The 22,310-nt window shown below is 35.7% G+C and overlaps 2 protein-coding genes and 1 long non-coding RNA gene across 3 annotated transcripts in view; 1 reads left to right on the top strand and 2 right to left on the bottom strand.

The window, feature by feature from the left end:
* Positions 1 to 22,310, bottom strand: part of LOC307172232 (uncharacterized protein) — a 381,392-nt gene that overhangs the window by 133,292 nt on the left and 225,790 nt on the right. The gene's annotated exons all lie outside the window — the stretch shown is intronic.
* On the top strand, positions 15 to 11,788 carry etfb (electron transfer flavoprotein subunit beta). The gene is made up of 7 exons (XM_079894409.1): positions 15 to 191; positions 4,026 to 4,184; positions 6,393 to 6,551; positions 6,642 to 6,704; positions 7,894 to 8,052; positions 9,816 to 10,016; positions 11,280 to 11,788. Exons 1-6 carry the CDS (start codon positions 138 to 140, stop codon positions 9,984 to 9,986), a joined length of 765 nt encoding a protein of 254 aa, XP_079750535.1. The 5' UTR covers positions 15 to 137; the 3' UTR covers positions 9,987 to 10,016; positions 11,280 to 11,788.
* LOC307172241 lies at positions 13,767 to 21,457 on the bottom strand. The gene is made up of 5 exons (XR_013823690.1): positions 21,255 to 21,457; positions 20,766 to 20,811; positions 19,887 to 19,947; positions 18,837 to 18,870; positions 13,767 to 14,075 (listed from the first exon to the last, which is right to left on the bottom strand). It is a non-coding gene; the product is annotated as an uncharacterized lncRNA (long non-coding RNA).

Below are 22,310 nucleotides of genomic sequence, written 5' to 3'. Positions count from 1 at the left end.
ATCTGAGCAGTTCTATTGGCTCACAGAACGGGCGTACGCTAAGCCCCGCCTCTAATGGTGTCACACCACTAGCGCTCCGGCTAGAGCCTTCTGCTGAAGTTCACCGATGCCCGGCGTCGAACAGAGGAAGGTCCACGATGAGCGCCCGAGTTCTGGTCGGAGTTAAACGGGTCATTGATTATGCTGTCAAGGTACACATTAGATAAAACACATGCTAAATCTTTTAATTATGAATAAACACGGTGTTGTCCTGCTTTGGACAGTTTATGGCATGGGAAAGAGCTGAGTGTAGGCCAGCTGCTCTGTTGAATGAGGATAGCTCTATAAACTGGGTTGTTTGATGAAGGTCAGCGTTATTAATATTGTTGTTTTAATTAATATCTGACGAAACTACTTACAATCATGGCCGTGGGATCATAATAATGAACTATATTCTACTGTAAACAACTGTCCAGCTGTAATTTCATAAACGTGCACGTTGCATAACATAATAATTAACTTAGTCCTGTTAAATCGATTAATCGCATCTAACATAAAAGTTTGTGTTTGTTTCATATATATATGTGTGTACATTTACATATATATTGCACACATATTATACAAACACAGACTTTTGTGATTAATTGCAATTAATCGATTTGACAGCACTAATAATACATAATATGAAAGTGTCAAAAAAATGAAATACATGTGATCTTTTAATATGACTGCAGGAATTCCTCAAAAGAAAGGTGTTTTCACATTTAATCAGGGTTAATATTAAAGTTTATATTATTAATATTTATTGTCCAAACATGTGGGTCACCACCATTAATGGACATATTTTATTTTCCATCTGTCGTCTATATATGTAATTGCATTTAGTCAATGCTGAGATTTATATTTAATATGTAAGAAAATGGCATAATTTATCAAGTACTTTTATCCAATGTTATTAATTACACTTTTGTTTAAAATATAGGGGAAGAAGGGACATTTTATTAAACAGACTTATGAATTCATCGTCTTTTTGATTTTGAATTGGTCATTTTTTAATAAAAAATATTAAACAGAATTGATAAGAAAATGTATTAAAAGTATTAAAAGATCACTGACAACAACAAAAAAAGTGTCATGGTTGAAAATGACTTGATTTTCAACATACAAGAAATGTATTACATAAACCTATTTTATTGATCACTCAATTAGCAACATTTTTTTAACATAGTATGCAGATCTACAACATTTGCTTACATGTGTTATACACCCAGTGTGCAAAACCATATTTGATCGATCTCTGAATACTCGTTTTCTGATTTAGTCTGTAATCTTTGTTCTTTTGACCTTCTATTATGGCCTTTATCAAGAAATCAGATTACAAATGAGTTGCTATGCTGTGATTTATTGATCTGTCAGATCATATTGATCAAGCTTGTTACCAATACATCGTCAAATGTCCCAAATCTGTGTCGTTGTGATCTTTTCAAATCAGATTCCAATGGATGTTTGATGTAAATGTGTTTGTTGTAATTTGTGATCCTGAAACCTCTGATCTGACTCGGTCGGTTATGATCCAATAGGCCTTATATAGTGATATTGATCCGACAGTATGTGTCCTCAATACTGCTTGAGTGTCAGACCGATCAGTGTGTGTTGTCTGCGTGCTGTGTGTATTATGAAACGGCCTCTGTTGTATCAGAGTCTCTGTGTCCTTCATGCCACTCTTGGAATAGTGTGTGCACAGGTCATCTGAGGTCAAACATGTCGCCTCTGAGCGTGAATGTTTTGGACAAGCTCCAGTTAAACCTTGTAAAAGTCAAGTCACCTTTATTTATATAGCGCTTTTTACAATACAGATTGTTTCAAAGCAGCTTTACAGAGATAACAGGAAAATAATGCAACAAAGTTTGTTTCCAGAAGAAAATAGCATCACAGTCCAGCTTAAAGGGGTCATATAATGTCATTTTTGTACAAGCTAATATGATTCTTTAGGGTCTAAATTAAAAGTTTGTAATATACTTTAATTAAAAATTCTCATTAGTATTGTAAGAAAACACTCATTTTACCTGGTCAAAACCAGCTCTGTTTTCAGCACGCCGTTTAAGTGCATGTGTCTTTAAATGATAATGAGCTTTGCTCACCCCGCCCCTCTGTTCTGTGCATACACCGTTTGTAATAATAACACAATAACCATAACGCGTTGTTCATTATAAACGTGGGATTATGAATTATATTGATAACGTTGTACATAGAAAACATGCCGTAATGTACCTGAGTGTAAAAATAGCCACATTCATCGTGAAGCGTGCAAGCTATTTGCAAAGATTAATATAAAGATTAATATAAAGGTCAATAAAACGTTACACTCACTTCTTCTTCTGGAGGTGCAGCAGGAACACGAATAGTTGGTACCGATCCTTTTTTCAGGAGCAGCTTCTTAGCAAATAACCAGCTTTATACTGACCCTCGTCTGTAAAGCAGTCTGGTGTGTGAAATGATTCACGCAAACATGAAAGCATTGCTGTTGATCGTGGGGAATATTCCCTTCGAAAACAAACTCAGCCACTGCGTCTTCAGCTGTTCGGATTTAGGAACATCAACATGACTGCTGTGTTCGTTATTACACCCAAGAACACCACAATCGCTTAAACGCGGACTATGATTGACAGCTCGCTCACGAGGGCGGGTCTGTGTTTGAAACGCTGCTGTCAATCAGCCATCGTGGGAGGGGCGTCGATTTTGTGACGTCACAATATCGAACAGCTTGATTCAGGAGAGGGGGAAACATATAAGAAGATTAAAAAAAAACACTGGATGGATTTTTATCATTTTATGATGGTTGTGTACAGGCACTGCCAACACACATTTCAGTACAATCAACTTGTAAAAGTGCATGTACCATTATATGACCCCTTTAAGTTCGTTCAGTGATGTTTAATTTTTGTTGTAAAAAAGTTATTAATTTAGTTCATTTATTACTGATCAAATGTAGGAAATATGATAATATATTGTAATTATAATCTAAATCGGACTACTTTTCAAATTGTATTTCATAAACCAATATCTCAGGAAAACGTTATGGGGTTTCAAATAAATAAATTACTTTCTGTTCCAGAACAGGGCATTGATTTCATACATGTCCACATCAGGACTTAAATTATGTTTATCAGGCATTTTGAGAGACGCAACAAGAGAATATGGAAATAAATTATATTAATTATAAATGATCAATATTCCTATGAAATATTAGATATTATTAAAACGTTGCCAATTATTACTCTAATTATTACACTTCTTTTTCCATTAAAATTGCTCCAAGAAGACATTAATGTGCACATTAGATACAGTGTAGATACATTGCATTGAATGGGAATATTAATTTATGGCCATTTTACCCACATATTGCATAAAGTAAAATGGTGTATCAATTCATTCCGTTATATCTTTCATAACATAGTTGAGAATAATCTTTATACAGATTTTGGTTAAAAAAATCCTGAAACCCCAAAATGTAGCCTATTGGCGATTGAAAAAAAAACATTGTTTTTGCGTATACATATAATTTCATGTCATTTTATTTTCTCCAGTATAGTCCTGGTGTCACTACAGAGGACATAGCATAACGTATGAATAAAATATCATTTTTCAAAAATGTGTTTTTTTTTATCATTTGTTTCTTATGCTCTAATGATGACATGAAAAAAAAACTAGGTCATGTTAGGGCTCGAGGTCATGGGGCTCGAGGTCATGGTGCAAAGGACGAATTATTCCGAACCATCCCTTTAATACAAGTAGAATGCTCTTTTATGAAATTACCTCGCTTAAGGACTTATTTAGTGAGATTATGCCTGAAAAGGTTTTGGATTTTTTTATCATATGTTAAATAAAAAAATCTTGTATGATATGACTTGCTGTTTTTGTTTGTTTGGTTGGTTTTTATTGTATTTATATGATATTTGTGTTTTTGTAATTGAATTTTTGCCATGAAAATAGCTTTGAATGCTGACATGGCACTAAATAAAACTCTGTGTCTCTGTCCACCTCAGATCCGGGTCAAGCCGGACCACACAGGAGTGGTTACAGACGGCGTCAAGCATTCGATGAACCCCTTCTGTGAGATCGCGGTGGAGGAGGCCGTCAGACTCAAGGAGAAGAAGCTTGTGAAGGAGATCGTGGCCGTCAGCTGTGGTCCTCAGCAGGTTCAGGTAAGAAATACACAAGTTTTATACTGTATATTTATATATTAGGGCTGCACGATACTGAATAAAAATGCGATATGCGATAACTCATTAAATAATGCGATATTCGATATGCGATACGATAATGCTTAAAGTGTGTAAAGTAAACTTAAATGATCTATTATATAACTTGCATATGTGTTTCACATTCTTTTTGTGACAAGAAAACATCCCTAAACTTCTGACAGTGAACATCAATGTTTTACTGTATAAGAAGTGTTATTTTAACATCAGTGTAAACCACGGGGTTTAGGGGTTCAGCTTATCCTACATTAGGGTTATTCAACAACAGAAACTGAAAAATAAAACACTGCTTAGTTTTCACTGTATGAATTAAATATATACTGATTCTTATTAAAGCTACAAAAGGTATTCAGCCGAGAGCAGTGAGTGATTTTCTCTTTGTCTTTTGTTCATAACCGCAGTTATTGCAAGCTGTTGCGATATGCATATTGCGATATATACATTTGCGATATTTCGATAATTTCGGTATATTGTGCAGCCCTAATATATACATATATATGTATATTAGGAGTTTAACGATACCCTCATGTTACGATTCGATATGTATCACGATACTGAACTCACGATACGATATTATTGTGATACTCCAAGACATGTGATAAAAGGTTAACAAAAAATGACCTGTTGATTAAAATGCTAAATTTGGTTACATTGTGTGTGTAAATGAATAGGCTTGGACTTGGTGCTGGAAACCCAACGCACAGGACAATAGAGACACCAGAATAACAATATTCATGATTCTGAAGCTGAAAACAGAATTATTGTAGACGAATATGCTTGATCTCTTTCACAGACTGAAACTCGAAAAATTTGAATATCGTGCAAAAGTTATAATTTTGATGGTTATGGCTTACAACTTATGAAAACCCCAAACTCAAAATCTCAGAAAATTTGAATATTACGTGAAATCGATAAAAAAAGGATTTTAAATACAGAAATGTCGGCCCTCTGAAAAGTATAATCATGCATATGTATATAGTGATATATACTATTAGTTTCACCTTTTAATTTGAATTACTGAAATACACAAACTTTTGCACAATATTCCAATTTTTTTATATTTAAAATAATGTAGGCCACTTTTTTTCTGGTAACATTAGAAATGTGGCATTATCATTATGCCAACTTGCATTGTTATACATTATATTCAACATTATATATAGTAGTTTAATGTAGTACTGACACTAAAACTCTGTAAACTTTAATTTTTTCTCACACAGTAATTTTTTATTTTGGGTGAACTATCCACGATACATATTGATGCATTTTTGTATTGCGATATATTGTGACACACAATATATTGTTACACTCCTAATATTATATCTTGAATGGCTCAAGTTTTAAAATCAAGTTTTTAATGTTGTTTATATGTCTATGTGGTGTTTTTAATACGCTTTAAGACAAACCATGTGCAAATTCATAAGTCGACAGCATTGCTGAGTATTTCCTCCTTAAAACTGCAGTGAACCAAAGACAGTCTCAAAAACACGCTTTGAAATCGCTGGTGTTTCTGACGTCACAAACTTGGTATATTTTTTTGTTGGTATGAATAATTGGGTACATTTAGCAATATTGCGGCCGGGTGAATTATGTATGTATATTAAGATGTTATGATAAACTACATGCCTTTATCCACTGGTGTTCTGACTTATTCAAAGCATTTCTAAGGGTGCTGATTGTTAGAAGGCAGACTGAGATGCGAACGGGAACGTGGTTTGTGCATCATTATCATTATTAGCTGTTTGATAATAACATAGTCAAGCAAAAGGCTAATTATATTCATTACTGTTATGTGTGCGATGTTGTAAAGAGCAAAACCATTGCGCAGCGTTTACCTCAGTAAGTTGAGCGAGTGGATCTCTGACCTGCTGTGAGTGAGTGGAGGCGGGGCTCATTTGCATATTCATAGAACCGCGTATACTAAATGAGGGTGTAGAGATACATTCAAGCTGGCATGAAGATATATTTTTCACAGGAAAAAACATTTAAACGTCATTTTGGTGATCAAAGATGAGTTTTAATGGATAAAATTATTGACTACAGGGGGACTTTAAGAGTTTCATGTCTTTATGTTCTTTTACTACATGCAGAGAAAATATAAAATCACAGTTATTCATTTCCTGGTGCGTTACGTTAATATCTGTGTTGCAGGAGACAATCCGGACTGCTCTGGCCATGGGTGCGGACCGCGGGATACATGTGGAAGTGTCTGGAAAAGACTACGAGACGCTCGGTCCCCTGCAGGTCTCCAAGATCATGGCTGCTCTCGCTAAGAAAGAGGAAGCCGATCTGATTATTCTGGGTAAACAGGTAGCTGACGGTTCATTATTGTACAGTATTAACAGATTACTGAATATTCATCAGTTGATTTCATGATATTGTGTAATCTTCCTCTGTTAGGCCATAGATGACGACTGCAATCAAACTGGACAGATGACGGCAGCTCTACTGGACTGGCCGCAGGTTTGTTCCCATCTGTGTATTTAGTAATGTTTATAAAGAAAGCATCACTATTATTAAGGATTTGAAGACCCCTAGCATCATGGTAGTGATTTTTGCATGAGCATTTTTCTTTTTCAATGTACATGGAGCGACAATAACCTTAGAGGTGTTGTAGGATTATTTCTGACGTGTGAGATCCAAACAAGACGCTTCCAGTCCAATACTGCACTTATCTCTTTATTTGTCACAGTTTCAATGCCAAAACACATTATAATCCACACGTGTGCATGTCCACATACGATCCTGACATGTCAACAAATTGTTTGTTTCCCTCATTACTTACACCTGACTGCACTTGCTCTCTGGGTACATATTTACTTATTAAACCCACACTCCACCCAGTGTCCAACAGTGGCACTACAACATATTATAAATAGAGCATAATGGCTTTCACCGTGTCCTAACTACACGCGACACGCGATAAAAGGTATATTTTCCATGTTAATCAGAGTGTTAATCCTATCCAGCCGCGACGGCGACACACGACGACTCTACAGTATTTTAGAAACAGTTTCTATTTTTCTGCAACGTCGCGCTGGAACAACAAACACAAAGTGTGGCGATGATAATCTCAGGTGCTGTTTATATGCTTTATTTAATGTTTAAAGCGTGTAATGTGACTCTGAATATCATTTAGTGCTCCAGCTAATTCACCTCAGATCTTGAAATTAAACAAATGGAAACAAGAACGTTCAAACTGTGAACACACAAGTGTATTCTTTGAACAAAGATTGTTTTAGTAACTCAGTAGCCTATGTGTTTTTAATAATGTTTAAATGGTGTAATATTTGTAAATTTGATTATGTAGCTACTTATCCATTTTCTTGCGATTGCCGTCAAGATTACTCTCTGGTGCCGTGCACTCGCCGCGAGACTCCGCCCACATGCTGTTCTGATTGGCTGACTCCGCCCACACGCTGTTCTGATTGGCTGACTCCGCCCACACGCTGTTCTGATTGGCTGTGGATGATTGATTTTGACGCATCTCGCAGTTGCGTCGCGTCTAGTGTGGACAGACAAATTATTTGTCGCTGCTTATCCCATCTCGTCTGGTTAGGAAATTGAGTCTAAATTGATGTTTGCTCTGCCTGTTATGTCACATTTCTCACCCCTCTCCCGAATTCCCCCGAATTATTTTATAATTTTCTAGGGAACGTTTGCATCTGAGTTGACCTTAGAAGGATGCAAGCTGAAGGTGGTGAGAGAAATTGATGGTGGATTGGAGACCATTATTATCAACATGCCAGCCGTTGTGACCGCTGACCTCCGTCTCAACACTCCCAGATACGCCACGCTGCCCAACATCATGGTACAGTAACGCAACACTGTACGGCTCTGTGCACCCATACGGATTAAAGTGTTTTTGGTAACACTTTACAATAAGATTCATTAGTTAAAGGGATACTCCACCGTTTTTTCATATTAAACTATGTTATTCCCTTAACTAAGACGAGTTGATACATACCTCTCTCGTCTCAGTGCGTGCACTAAATCGCTCTGGAGCGCGGCGACACTTTGTTAGCCCAGTTCATTCAATATGTGCCAAGCAGAGAAGCTACAAAACACCTCCACGGTTTCCCTATTTAAATACAGTTACTCGCGTAGTGTAACTCGACCTAGGACGGTGACACAAAACAAAACATTGCGCTTTTCTAAGCGTGTAAAATGGATAACTATATTGTATGGCGGAATACCATAGCAAGTGCTTGGAAGCACTTCGACTTCGGCGCAGTAATATCTTCACTCGTGAAAAATCCTCTCACCGGCCCCCGCTCCCTCTAGTGAAGATATTACTGCGCCGAAGTCGAAGTGCTTACAAGCACTTGCTATATGTGCCAATTCGCTATATGTGCCAGCTTCTCTGCTTGGCACATATTGAATGAACTGGGCTAACAAAGTTTCGCCGCAAGACAGAGCGATTTAGTGCACGCACTGAGACGAGAGAGGTATGTATCAACTCGTCTTAGTTAAGGGAATAACATAGTTTAATATGAAAAAACGGTGGAGTATCCCTTTAACATTAGTTAATGTATACACTAGCATGAACTAACCATGAGCAATACATTTTGTTACTGTATTTGTTAATCTTTGTTAATGTTAGTTAATAAAAATCCAGCTGTTCATTGTTTGTTCATGTTAGTTCACAGTGCATTAACTAATGTTAACAACATTTTAATTAAGTATTAGTAAATGTTGAAATTAACATTTACAAAGATGAATAAATGCTGTATAAGTGCAGGTCATTATTAGTTCATGCTAACTAATTTAGTTAACTAATGTTAACCAATTAACCTTATCGTAAAGTGTTACCGTGTTTTTTTTTTTTTTTTTTTTTTCCTAGCAATACCAGGATCATGGGTTTGATTCCCAGGGCATGCATGAACTGATCAAATGCATACTTTAAATGCAATTTAAGTTGCTTTGGATAAAACTGTAAATGTATACACTTCCTATAATTAAAATTTGTAATGTGTTTGAAAGAAGTCTCTTACGCTCACAAGGCTGCATTTACTTGATCAAAAATACAGTAAAATTCTGAAATATTACTACAATTTAAAGTTACTATGTGTAACAATAGTTTTCTATGTGAATATATTTAAAACGTTTATTTATTTATAAAGCTGAATTTTCTGCATCGTTACTCCAGTTTTCATTGTCACATGATCCTTCAGAAATCATTCTAATATGCTAATATTTTAATATTTCACAATATTGTTGTTTTTTAATTTATTTTTTGATCGTATAAATGCAGCCTTGTGAACAAACATAAAAAATATACATTTTATTCTGATGTAAGGCTAAGATGTTTTAGTGATCCATCTCATTGGTTTTACTGGATTCTTTCCACATACTATTTAATGCAAGCATAATCTAATTTTCTAATGAGAATTAGCATTTTCAAATAGTTCCCTCTGGATTTTTAGATGGGGAAAAGCACTTTTGAATGAAATTTTATGGTTAACATTAAATTGACGAGACGTAATTTTTCAAATGACCAACATAAGCGGAAAACATCCTGCAAAACTTGTACCATATGGCATGTATTAGTTTTATTTTTTTGTGCCTCCGCAGAAAGCGAAGAAAAAGAAGATTGCGAATGTGAAGCCTGCAGACCTGGGAGTGGATGTGAGCTCACGGTTGGAGGTGGTCACTGTGGACGAGCCTGCGCAGAGACTCGCTGGAGTGAAAGTGGAGACCGTCGAGGATCTGGTGGGAAAACTGAAAGAGGCTGGAAGAATATAAAACTAGATGCAGTGCAGACTAACAGTGAAGGTAAGGATATAATATCACACTCACTAACTTGCTTCTCAAAAATGTTTTGCACAAATAATAAATTTAGCATTGGCTAAAGTAGTTCCAGGCAAGTTTTGACCACATTACAGTTCCATATCACTTCACCAAATGATTTCAGTTATTTCAAAGGTCCTTATATCCGACAGCAAAAGAACCAAAACCCACAACGACACTGACCAAGCAAATAAATATAGTAAACAATAGGATAAAAACCACAAATTATTCCCAAGTAATTACATTTAATTATCTATGGAAAGCACTCTCTCTTTTTCCTGCTACAGGCACATAAACTAAACATTCACGCACATAGAAAAATGTCAGCACTGCCCTGTGACTTTATCAATAAAATAGATTCGCATCTGCAAAACTAAACATTTCTCAATATTGAGGCAGCTGTTTTTGAAGCACTTAAACTTACAGTTTCACAGACTCAGGTAATTCACACACGCTTAATCTTTCTCTCTCTGTCTCTCTCTCTCTCTCTCTCTCTCTCTCTCTCTCTCTCTCTCTCTCTCTCTCTCTATCTCTCTCTCTCTCTGATAACTGCATTAGTCTGCATATCAATGTCTCAAGCCTTAGTTACTAGCTCTAAAATTACATTTATTATGAATTAGCAATGGAGGCTTGGGATGGCATGCGTAATAACTTAGTTTGACACAAGAGCATTTTAAGAAGAAAAATCTGACAAATGTCAGAAATAAAATAAAACAATCTTAGTATCAGCAGAATAATTGACTCCAGGCCAGTGATAATACACACCCGAGATGTAACGTGACACTTTGCACCGTGGTCAAAAAAACCCCATTATTTTTCTAATAATTCAACAGCTCAGGGTGAATTATTCCTTAATTAATGCGACAACTGAGCAATACCTTTGTTATAAGAGATTTACTGTATTACAAATACAACTACCCGTTGTTAGTTCATGTTAGCTCAGGTCTATTAACTGATACAGCTTTTGATTTTATTAATGTGTTGGCTAATGTTGAAATAAACAAACTAAGGTTAATATATGCTTTAGAAGTCTTTTTCATTGTTAGTTCTACTAATGTTAACAAATTAAACCTTATTTACTGATTAAACAAATAAAACATGAGGTCTAGAAAAACAAAAAGCTGTTTTACTCAACATGGAAGCAGGTTGCCTTCTTTTTGGCTTCCACATAGTAACAAAAATAAAAATGTCATGTAGTTTGAATAGGTATAATTCATGTTATATTTTGTCCTTTTTTGTTTTCTGTAGGTCTTTTGTAACTGGTGATGGAGCAAACTACTGTTGATCAAACTTTGAGGCCAGTAAAGTCTGCATCGGGCCCGTCACAAATCCAGACCAGACCCATGTAGTTTATATAGTATCTGTGTTTTTGACTCTTATGTTCTTGTGAATGCTGAGAGACACTGATCCATCAACACCCAGCCGTCCCAGCGAGGGCTCACCAGTTCTTCTGTGCATTAAGAAACAGGACATCAATATATAGGAATCACTTTAAGCCATTATATTTGTTTTATTGATATGTTCAGTCAAAATCAGGACTGTCTGTGCTTCCTGACATTTATTGTGTAATGAAAAACTAGTGTACTTTAAATAAGGCTTAGTTTATTGATGTTGTTTAAAGCTAAGCATCATTTTTAACCAGACAGTGTCTCTCAGCATGAAGAAAGAGTAAATCACATTACCACAAGCGCCTCTAAATGAGTCCTGATTGTACAGTATCATTTGATGACAATAAAAAGTTGTCTTTTTCATATGCATATCATTATTGTGAGTCTCAATCATTCTACTCTTAAAGCTGCAGTGTAATATTTGTGATGTTAAAATACTTTTTCCTATCCCAGTGCTTAGACAACTGTACAGAGACGACATGTTGTTGTGGTTTATTTGTCCATTTATGTCAAGATTTGAGCTTGTTGTCTAACCTGTTGTGTGGGGAAATGATTTGGAAACACAGAGGTTTACTGGTAAACAAAGAAGAGCTGTGGACGCATGTGGGTTCTGCTGAATGAAGACATCAGGTAATCTCTCACAGTTCTCTTGTTTATCCTGTGGTGTATGATTACTTTCCATTCTGCACGCTGTTTTAATAATACGAATCCTGCATGGAGAGAACTTGGCATCTCAACAGTAGTGTTGCTCTTCAAAAATTGAACTAAAGAAATTATGTTAAAATTAAGGACGGTCTTATACTCTAGGAGTTGCTTGGTCCTTAACAAATCCAAAACCTCCATTGGATCCCACTCAAATTTCAGGATTTTTGTCTACTGGGAAAGGATAATTTTGTATATCCATAGTCAGTGGTTCTCAATTTTTTTTGGCTCATTGTCCTCAACATATTCAAAGACTCCATAACTTTTTCAGTTGTTTATGTTTTACTGGAAAATCGTTTTTAAAAACAAATGCAGTCAAAAATTCTATAAAATATTTTACAGCTAAGCACAGCTAGAAGTACATATATTCATAATTATTTATCATGTTCATTTTGATCATTTCCGTGATTTTAGGTCTCGGAATCACACCAGTTTCTTAAACCAGTTGTAAAGGGGGTGAATAATAATAATAATAAAGAATTAGATTTTATTTTATGTTTATTTTGGCTTATATATATACTGGTACTATTATTACTATATAATAGTACATATATAAGCCAATGTTTATTATACATATTTTAGTGATATATATGTGTGTGTATGTATAGGCCTGTCCCAGCGAGCAAAAAGTCGTCCAGAAGACGTCTAAAAGACATCATTCTTAGACATCCAGAAGATGTCCTCACAGGAGCCAGAATGAAAGTTTTTTTTACGTCTTTTCTGGACATTGTATAGACGTCAATTAAAGACGTGCTACAGACGTCATTCTTAGACATCCAGAAGACGTCCTCACAGGAGCCAGAATGAAAGGTTTTTTTACGTCTTTTCTGGACATTGTATAGACGTCAATTAAAGACGTGCTACAGACGTCATTCTTAGACATCCAGAAGACGTCCTCACAGGAGCCAGAATGAAAGTTTTTTTTACGTCTTTTCTGGACATTGTATAGACGTCAATTAAAGACGTGCTAAAGACGTCATTCTTAGACATCCAGAAGACGTCCTCACAGGAGCCAGAATGAAAGTTTTTTTTACGTCTTTTCTGGACATTGTATAGACGTCAATTAAAGACGTGCTAAAGACGTCATTCTTAGACATCCAGAAGACGTCCTCAAAGACGTCATTCTTAGACATCCAGAAGACGTCCTCACAGGAGCCAGAATGAAAGTTTTTTTTACGTCTTTTCTGGACATTGTATAGATGTCAAGACGTGCTACAGACGTAATTGTTAGACATCTAAAGGCAGCAAGAATAAAAGTTGTATTAGACGTGTTTTCTGTAGTAGAAATGTCAAAGACTGTTAAAGACCCATACTGACATGGAAATCCCATATGTGCATTTTGCAAGGATCCAACCTTAAAAAATATTTACTTACAAATATTTACAAAACAGTGGCAGTGAGTGAGCTAGTTCTCACTGAGAAAACCCCAGTTACTCATTGTTAATGGTTGTCGTGTCATGAAACTGCAGACACACAGACCATAGACCTAAATAAGATTTTAAAGAATATTGATAATATTGAATATTCAATTGAATAACTGTGTAGTGTATATAATTGCATTTGTATATCTTAACAATATAACTGTAATAAACTGCTTACCATTTTCCTGTAAACCAAACTAATCACTCCAAGAAATCAACTATTTAAATCTCAAAATATATTTTTATTACTATTTCGTTCTGCTGGACCAAAACTTAACAGCCGGAAGAATAAAGTATACATTAACACAATCAAACTTAAAAACCAGAACAGTTAAGTTGTAAATTAACACATTTTCCCTTTAAATAATCTATAAAATGTTGTTAAAACAATATAGGCTATAACATAACAATTAACAAAATATGGCTGCTATAAGGTTCACAAGCTTCATTTATAGCAGCAAGCAGTTTCAGATGATCGGCTGCAGACTTTATTTGGGCCTCTGTTGCAGCTGGGTCCCATTTCATGACAGCAGCTACAATCAAAGCAAAAAAATCAACATGTAAAATAAATAAATACAAATGCCACTGTTGTGGTTTAGCTTATAGCAGAGATACATAGATGAAAATTTGAGTACTCGAATCAATTAAATGAAATAAATCACAAATCAAGTAAAATTACATCAAGCCTGATATAAGGCATTCCACACACACACACACACACACACACACACACACACACACACACACACACACATAGGGGCCATTTACAACTTCATGCGATTTTGGTGATCGGATAGCTATACGATCTTGAAAAGACCAGGTGTAAATGCCCTCCGAAACACATTCGTGACGCATTTGAATCTGATTGCTCAAACCACTTCAGGAGGAGGTCTGGGCCGCATTCCAGAAGATACTGGACAAGTGTAAATGCATCTGGTTGTTGAAACCACATATCATATGTACATTTTACTCCTCCCAAAAACGCTCTAAAATAAAGGTGTGAGAGCGTGTTATAGGCTATATGTCATGTTATAGCCAGTTATGACGACGCTACTGCCGCATCGCCGCTGACCATCTAACGTTATTCATCAAGCCAACCTGCAAACTAGCGGAAATCAAAGTGAAAGTAAGCCCCCGATGCTTAACACAGTTATCATCTTTAAAAGTAAAGAAACGAAATGATATTACCAAGGCTGTTGCGCTCTCTCCTATTGCGGTCTTTGATTTAGAAATTTTAAAGGAGAACTCCGGTCAATTTTAACATTGAGGCCACAGTAGTCGATTGTCGAGTTCACGCGCGTGATCATAGGTACTAAACCAATGCCCGTGAACTCGACAATCGATTACTGTGGACTTCGACCGAAAACAGGATGTAAATACAGGTATGAGCGCTGGCTGAATTAACATCATTTTTATTCATATCTTTCACATCTACTGCAGTCAGATTCACCCGCGTTCACCCCGAAGGAATCACTCACATTAGCTGTGCACTTGTAATGACACATCAAGGATGTTAAGAGGCTAAAAGCAGGTTTAAAGGTCCCGTTCTTCGTGATCCCATGTTTCAAACTTTAGTTAGTGTGTAATGTTGTTGTTAGAGTATAAATAATATCTGTAAAATTATAAAGCTCAAAGTTCAATGACAAGCGAGATATTTTATTTAACAGAAGTTGACTACAACGAACGGCTCGATTGGACTACACCCCTCTACTTCCTTCTTTAATGACATCACTAGAACCGTGTTTTTACCGTGGAACACAGGCGTTTTGATGGCGAAATGTCAACAGACGGTTGATGTTTATCTATAATCGGATACCGCAAAAGTTTAATTCGAAGTTGTTAGTTTGCTCTGTCCATTTCACCACGGACTGTTTTTCTAACCTAGGGCTGGGCGATATGGCCAAAAAAAAATATCACGATAATTTTTTTTATATCAGTCGATATCGATAATTATCACGATAAAAGTCAAATCTTTATTTCTTTAAAGTTTAAAGGCAGATTTTTGCTCCTAAGTGAAAGTTGTAGAAACCAGAGCGTTAACTGTGGTTTTAAACTACTCTTTATTGTCAGAACATATCATGACAAACATTTGTCATTTTTCCTTAACAAAATAAATATATTTATTGGACAATTTCTTAGTTTCTGCATGTGCTAATTTTTTTTTTTTTTTTTTGGTAAAATGTAATATTCTGACTGTTTGAGTTTTATTAAACTTAACCATTGGTCATCCAGTAGCCTATCATGCATTTAGATCATGATAACCACAGATAAAACCAGGGCTAGCCTATAGCACCTCACTATCATGGCAAAATGTAACTTTATGGTTTCTATGGTATTTGTATGAAAAACAGTAGTCTAAATACATTATTAAATACTGTAATTATATTCCATTAGTCCTTTAATACATTGTCTACATTAATAATATAATACAATTCAATGTATATCCTACATTTCATAGTGCAGTTAATATTACTAAGCTAACAGTAAATCCGTGGTAAATGTTGGGAATTTCAGCCTTCAGACTGTATCGTTGCGCACAGTTTGTCAGCGCTGTTTCATCTGCCTTTAAGCTGGTTTAAATCACTGAGACATTTGTGTTCCTCGCTGAATTCAAGCGCTTCTCACTGGATTTCGTGACCGAGACCGATCAGAGTAAACGCATCTGCTCTAACTTTAGTGAGCTCGCGCTCGCGCTGCCGTTTGGACTTTGAGCCGAGCGGATAAAATGAGCCGCGGTTCAAATGAGTTTCGTTCCGCTTTTGGCGCATAAACATTATCGAACATTTATCGACCTCTTGATATCGTTTTATCGAGAAAAATTATATCGCGATAATTATCGTTATCGTTTTATCGCCCAGCCCTATTCTAACCTGGGATAATATCAAGCAGACTTCTCTCAGCGTTTCATCCTGACGAAGGGGGCAATTTCAACTATATTCCAGCAAGCGGTAAGTAGTGATTTACTATGGAAGTAGCGATCAACTTCACATCGTTTCTCTTAGTAGGATGAAAATAATCTTACTTAAACTGTGATTAATATACAGAAAGCGATCAAAGAACAATCCCTTTCCAATCGCCCAAGCTGTCAATCACACAGCGCGAGTTTATCTGGACACTTGACAAAACTCGTTATGAAATCAATGACGCTGTTACACTGCACAACGAAGCGCTTACTGTATTTATATACCTCATGTTTGCATTGGTGAAATCATTAGTGAGAGTGCAGAAAGTGATAAGATCTTTTTTCACGCCATCAACAGACTGTCATCTGCTCAATATGCTCATCACTGCAACCTTTTATGTGATGGGAATAGATCTAAATACTTAAAAAACTTCTCACGATTCGTTAATCCCGATAGCTGTAATAGTAAAAACGTATAATAGCTGTAATAGTAAAAGTTTTCCAGATAGTTCCACATGTAATGCCAGATATTTCATATGCAAACATTTCAGCCAATCACAGCAGAGGGCGTTTACACTGAAGTCTCACAGCAGACACGCCCCTTCAAACAGAGCGTTCAAACCAGGGAATGAAATCAGGCTAGGAAATATGCCTTTTATTTCTAAATTATAACAATTTTTGATCTAAAAAACATACTAACATTATAAGGGCACCCCAGGAAACATGATAAAATAATAAAAATAATCCATGGAATGGGACCTTTAAAACTTGCCCCATTGAAGTCAACAGGGTGCAAATTTTAAAAAGAGGATAACATGGTGTAGGCAACACCGATTTTTGTCGTTGTTCTCTGTATTGACAGCACTCCAAATGTACAAAAAAATGAGCTCAATGTTAAAATTGACCGGAGTTCTCCTTTAACGGATGATCAATAAAATGCAGCTCATATCTGTTGCTTTCGGTGACGTGAACGCCATTAAATTTGCATAGTGAGGGAATCGAAGATCGGATTTATATCCGTTTTGCAAAAGGTGTAAGGTGTAAATGGAATTGTTGTGATAAAACAGATAGCTATCCGATCTGAGAAAACGCATCAAGTGGCCAGGTTTAAACAGCCCCATATACACACACACACACACACACACACACATATTAGGGGTGTAAGTTAACGGTTCACAAAATTCATGGTTCGGTTAAATACGATACACTTGTGTCACGGTAAGGTACGTTTTCGATACAGGAAAAAGAAAGAAATGCCAGAGAAATTTCCTTGATTTAATATTTGTAACTTTTTTTTATTTTTATTAAACCTAACATCATAAAGTATGATTTTTTTTTTACTTTGAGGAATGATGAAGCTATAATTGACTCTTAGAAGCATGTAAAACAGCTCCTTGAAAAAAATGAAATGTAATATTGTAGTTATAAACAAAGGTTTATTTTAGTTCAGATTAACATTTGAGGGCAGTAATTTTATTTATGTCAAAATAAAACCAACGTAATGTAACTTGAAAGCATTATAGCCTACTATTCCTGCCATACTTCCATGGTTACAGTTAGTGTTACTACAGTAAATCCATGGTGAATGTTGCTGATCTGTGGACACTGGATTGTTCATTCATGGCACAATGTTTCCACATCAGCGCTGTTTGATCCATTAATAACAGAGAAATATGAATGCTTCTCACTAGATCTCGCAGCGATGTTATTACTTCAGTGGGGATCTCTTAGCGCCGTGTAGTAACAGTGTCGCTTTATCAAGATCGGCTCGCGCTGCACTGGTCCAAACTGATAAACGGCCCGTGAAGCACATAATAACAGCACCTGCTTTCTGGTCAGTTAGCCTACAGTCCCTGCTTTTTTTGTGGAAACCAAATCTTTTGATTGTGAGAGAGCCATGTGTTAAAAGTCAGATGGCACTTAAGCTACTTTATGATTTGCCCTATGTCTGAACAAAAGAAATAAAAGTTAACTATCTATACCATATTGAATTGCATAGCATCATATTTTTGCAATGCGTTGAATCGAAATCGAATCGCACCGGATCGTAATAATAGTGAATCGTATTGCATTGCATCGGTAGCTGGCAGCTGCTTATATGTATCATTAATGTATTGTATCGTTGGCTATGCATCGAGATGCGTATCGTATCGGCCTCAGTTATGGAGATGCATATCCCTAATACCTACATAGGAAAAGTAACTACATTTACATACTGTGAATCGTTTTTTTATTTATCGAGAATCGTTTTTGCATCGAAAATCGCAATTGTATCGAATTATGACATTTTCTTAATCTTACACCCCTAATATAAACACATACATATAGTACTTTGGAGACCAATTGTGTTGAAATAACATTGAGACAAAGGAGGTAGAGGACGAATACTCACTTATCTTGGTAGCTGTTCTGATGAATGACGGATCCTGACCACAGAAAGATAAAAGAGAGAGGTAAAAGGGGGGAATTAATTAGCATGGGTCACATTTCATTCGTTTTGTCTGGTATCTAAAACTTATGTCTGATAGAAAAATGTGCATCACCAAAAGAAGGAACATGTAGATTAACACAGTGGATCTGTCCAAACGGTAATCGTTTTAATAACGTTGTCATCTGTACAAAGAAAAAACTCTTCCGTTTTTAGTACATTGTTGTTGTGTAAAAGTTCCTTAAGTTTGTGTGTTCTTGACGTCTTTTCTTTTAACCCTGCAGGTAGTTACATTAACGCATCTATTAATAGAAGTTTTACCTATGGAACTTCGGTATGATTAAATTTGTGTAATATAGCAAACCCAAACAAATGTTAAATGGAACTCTTCCACCATATCTAGCTTTAACCTGTATTTACATCCTGTTTTCGGTTGAAGTCCACAGTAGTCGATTGCCGAGTTCACGCGCGTGATCATAGGTAACTAAACCTATGCGCGTGAACTCGACAATCGACTACTGTGGACTTCAACCGAAAACAGGATGTAAATACAGGTATTTGCGCTGGCTTAAATAACATCATTTTTATTCATATCTTTCACATCTACTGCAGTCAGATTGACCCGTGTTCACTCTGAAGGAATCACTCACATGACCTGTGCACTTGTAATGACACATCAAGGATGTTAAGAGGCTAAAAGCAGGTTTAAATATTGCCCCATTGAAGTCAACAGGGTGCAAATTTTAAAAAGAGGATAACACGGTGTAGGCAACACCGATTTTTGTCGTTGTTCTCTGTACTGACAGCACTCCAAATTTACAAAAAAATGAGCTCAATGTTAAAATTGACCGGAGTTCTCCTTTAACCTACCAGTCTATTGACTGTCTAGTACAGCCTACTAATACTCTAATGAGAGTTAGTTGACATGTAGTTGAAAAGTTACTTATAGTTAGTAGAATGTCTAAAGTGGACTATCGAAATAAAGTGTAACCAGATACTGCAGTGGATACTTACTAGTGATGGACTTGTTTTTATCTGTTGGTGCCTATTCTGCTCCGTAAGTCCAATGCTTGATCTAAAAATAAAAATTTTGTTAAAAAGTGTGTTAATAGGATTATTGATCGGGTAACATAGGACCATTTTTTAATGTTCCATAAGTGTTATATAAATCTGGAGAACCCTTACTAAAAATTAACAATGTTTTGCAACACTAACCAAATGGTAATAAATTATTGTAATACGTAAAATAGGAAAGAGGCCGCACTATGCATAAACTTTTATTTGCAAAAACACGTTTTGGCGCGTGCCTTCATCAGTTTGCACGCGCCGAAATGCATTTTTGCAAATAAAAGGTTATGCATAGTGTGGCCCTCTTTCCTATTTTACGTATTACAATTATCCAGGCCAGCACTCTAAAAGTTTATTAATATATGCAGTGAAGCCTGCTCCTATACTCACTTAATAAATTATTGTAATCAATCCACCATAAAAACATGGTTTCTACACTATAATAAAAAACATGGTTAATTTAGCAAATGTCCTTAAAAGAACAGCTCATCCAAAAAAAAAAAAATCTCATTATGTAGCTTACTCACCCTCATGTTGAAATTGTATGAGTTTCTTATGTAGAACCATAATTAAGATATCTTGGAAAATGCCTTTTATTTTTGTCATACAATGAATACAGTTGTTTTATTCCCAAAATTCCTGTGTTTCACAAAAGTAAGTTATACAGGTTTGAAAATACTTTCATTTTGAAAGACATTTATTTTTGGGTCAGCTAGGCCTGTAAACTCAAGAAGATAAAGCTTGTCTGGAGGGTTTGAACTAGTGCATTTGAGCAGATTCACATGTTCTGCCTCTATTTCACGTGTATTTTATGACAATACTCACCGCATCTGAACATCGTGTGGCTGGATAATATTTATTCCCAAAATGCCTGGATCATGAAGGAAACACACACATACACATCAATATTATTATTTGTTTTACTTACTAACGGAGACATTTGCAAAAGCTTGCAAAATTGACTCAACAGCTCCAAAACATATTATTACGACTCGTTAATTTAACTGATCGGTTAGCCATCCCGAGATCAACAATAGATTCAAAAGCCTAGTTTGCAGATTCTTAGAGTAAGACTGTGACAGTTCCTTTCTGTCTAAAGATACAATATTCTCAGTTCACTCGTTGTAAAGCTCCCATGCTGAGTTTTATTTTTTATTTTTTTATCATAGACAAGTTACACATGCTAGCAGCACATAACATGAATTCATTGGAATACCGTATGCACTAATAATATTGATCTAATCGCGTTTAGATTCTCAATTTAATACACTATATCTTGACGTAGCAGAATTTGTATAAAATAAAGTTATTTACCTTCCGTAGATTGCAATATGTCCGTTGTTAAAATTCTTTGTCCATATTCCTGGTTTGTTCTTCATTTACATCCAGCAACTCGCTCAAAATAAACATTTAGCAGTCCGATGTAAAATAATCCATGTTTTAAACGATGTAAAACCCACAGAATAGGCTATTGAAGATCCCGCGCAGCAGCAAAGCAAACACCGACTCGCTCAACTGACGTTTATTCAAACTTGACTCGTAAAGGCGCGCATAGTTGTCATTGGCTAGATTGCTGGATGACAGTCAGAATAAACAGAGAATAACCAATCATGCTCAAAACAGCGAGGAGAGACAGCCAATAGTGTGGCAACATTGTAATTACTGGAAAATATGAATATATATATATATATATATATATATATATATATATATATATATATATATATATATATATATATATATATATATATAATGTGCTGCTTATTTGGTTGTAGGATTTGTAGGCTGGCTGTTATATTTAATCAATTGGTTAAATTGTTTTTTTCATTGCAGTGCATGATTAAAAATTAAACATTAAAAATTAAAGATTAAAAATACTGTAAGAACTTACAGTAACTGACCATATACAATATTTATTTACCACTGTTCTGATAAAGTGCAATTTAATAGAGCAAACAGTATATTAAACAGAGCAAACACTGCATATTCATATACAATTCTGTATGTAGATCTATATGAAAATCTAATGAATTGGTATCATGGTGGTGAGTGACAGTTACATTCATGTGACCAATAATGACCCTTTTACACTTTCACAAATTCTTGACCTTTCCTTTAGAAACACTCTTATGCCTAATAATGTCAACATCCTTTATCACCCTGTGAGGCATTGGTACACAACCTGTTGGTTTAGAGTTAATCCTCTGTCCAACGCAACACTTTGGTAACATTGGCAGAATTATATACAAGTTACAACATAATACCCCGGGTTTCACACTTCACAGGCAAGACTTAAGCCTGTAGTCCCAAACTAAAATGCATGTTTGAGCTGTATTACCTGAAAGCAACTTGCACTGACATATCTTATGG

The sequence above is a fragment of the Squalius cephalus genome, assembly GCF_949319135.1.
Source record: "Squalius cephalus genome assembly, chromosome: 15".
Taxonomy (NCBI): Eukaryota; Metazoa; Chordata; class Actinopteri; order Cypriniformes; family Leuciscidae; genus Squalius; species Squalius cephalus.
This window is presented reverse-complemented; position numbering and strand designations above follow the sequence as displayed.

Excerpts from the sequence above, each read along its gene's own strand:
- etfb (XM_079894409.1), top strand. The coding sequence starts at position 138 with ATGAGCGCCCGAGTTCTGGTCGGAGTTAAACGGGTCATTGATTATGCT. Across the intron at positions 192-4,025 it reads TCATTGATTATGCTGTCAAG|ATCCGGGTCAAGCCGGACCA; the intron begins GTACACATTAGA and ends TGTCCACCTCAG. Across the intron at positions 6,705-7,893 it reads CTCTACTGGACTGGCCGCAG|GGAACGTTTGCATCTGAGTT; the intron begins GTTTGTTCCCAT and ends ATAATTTTCTAG.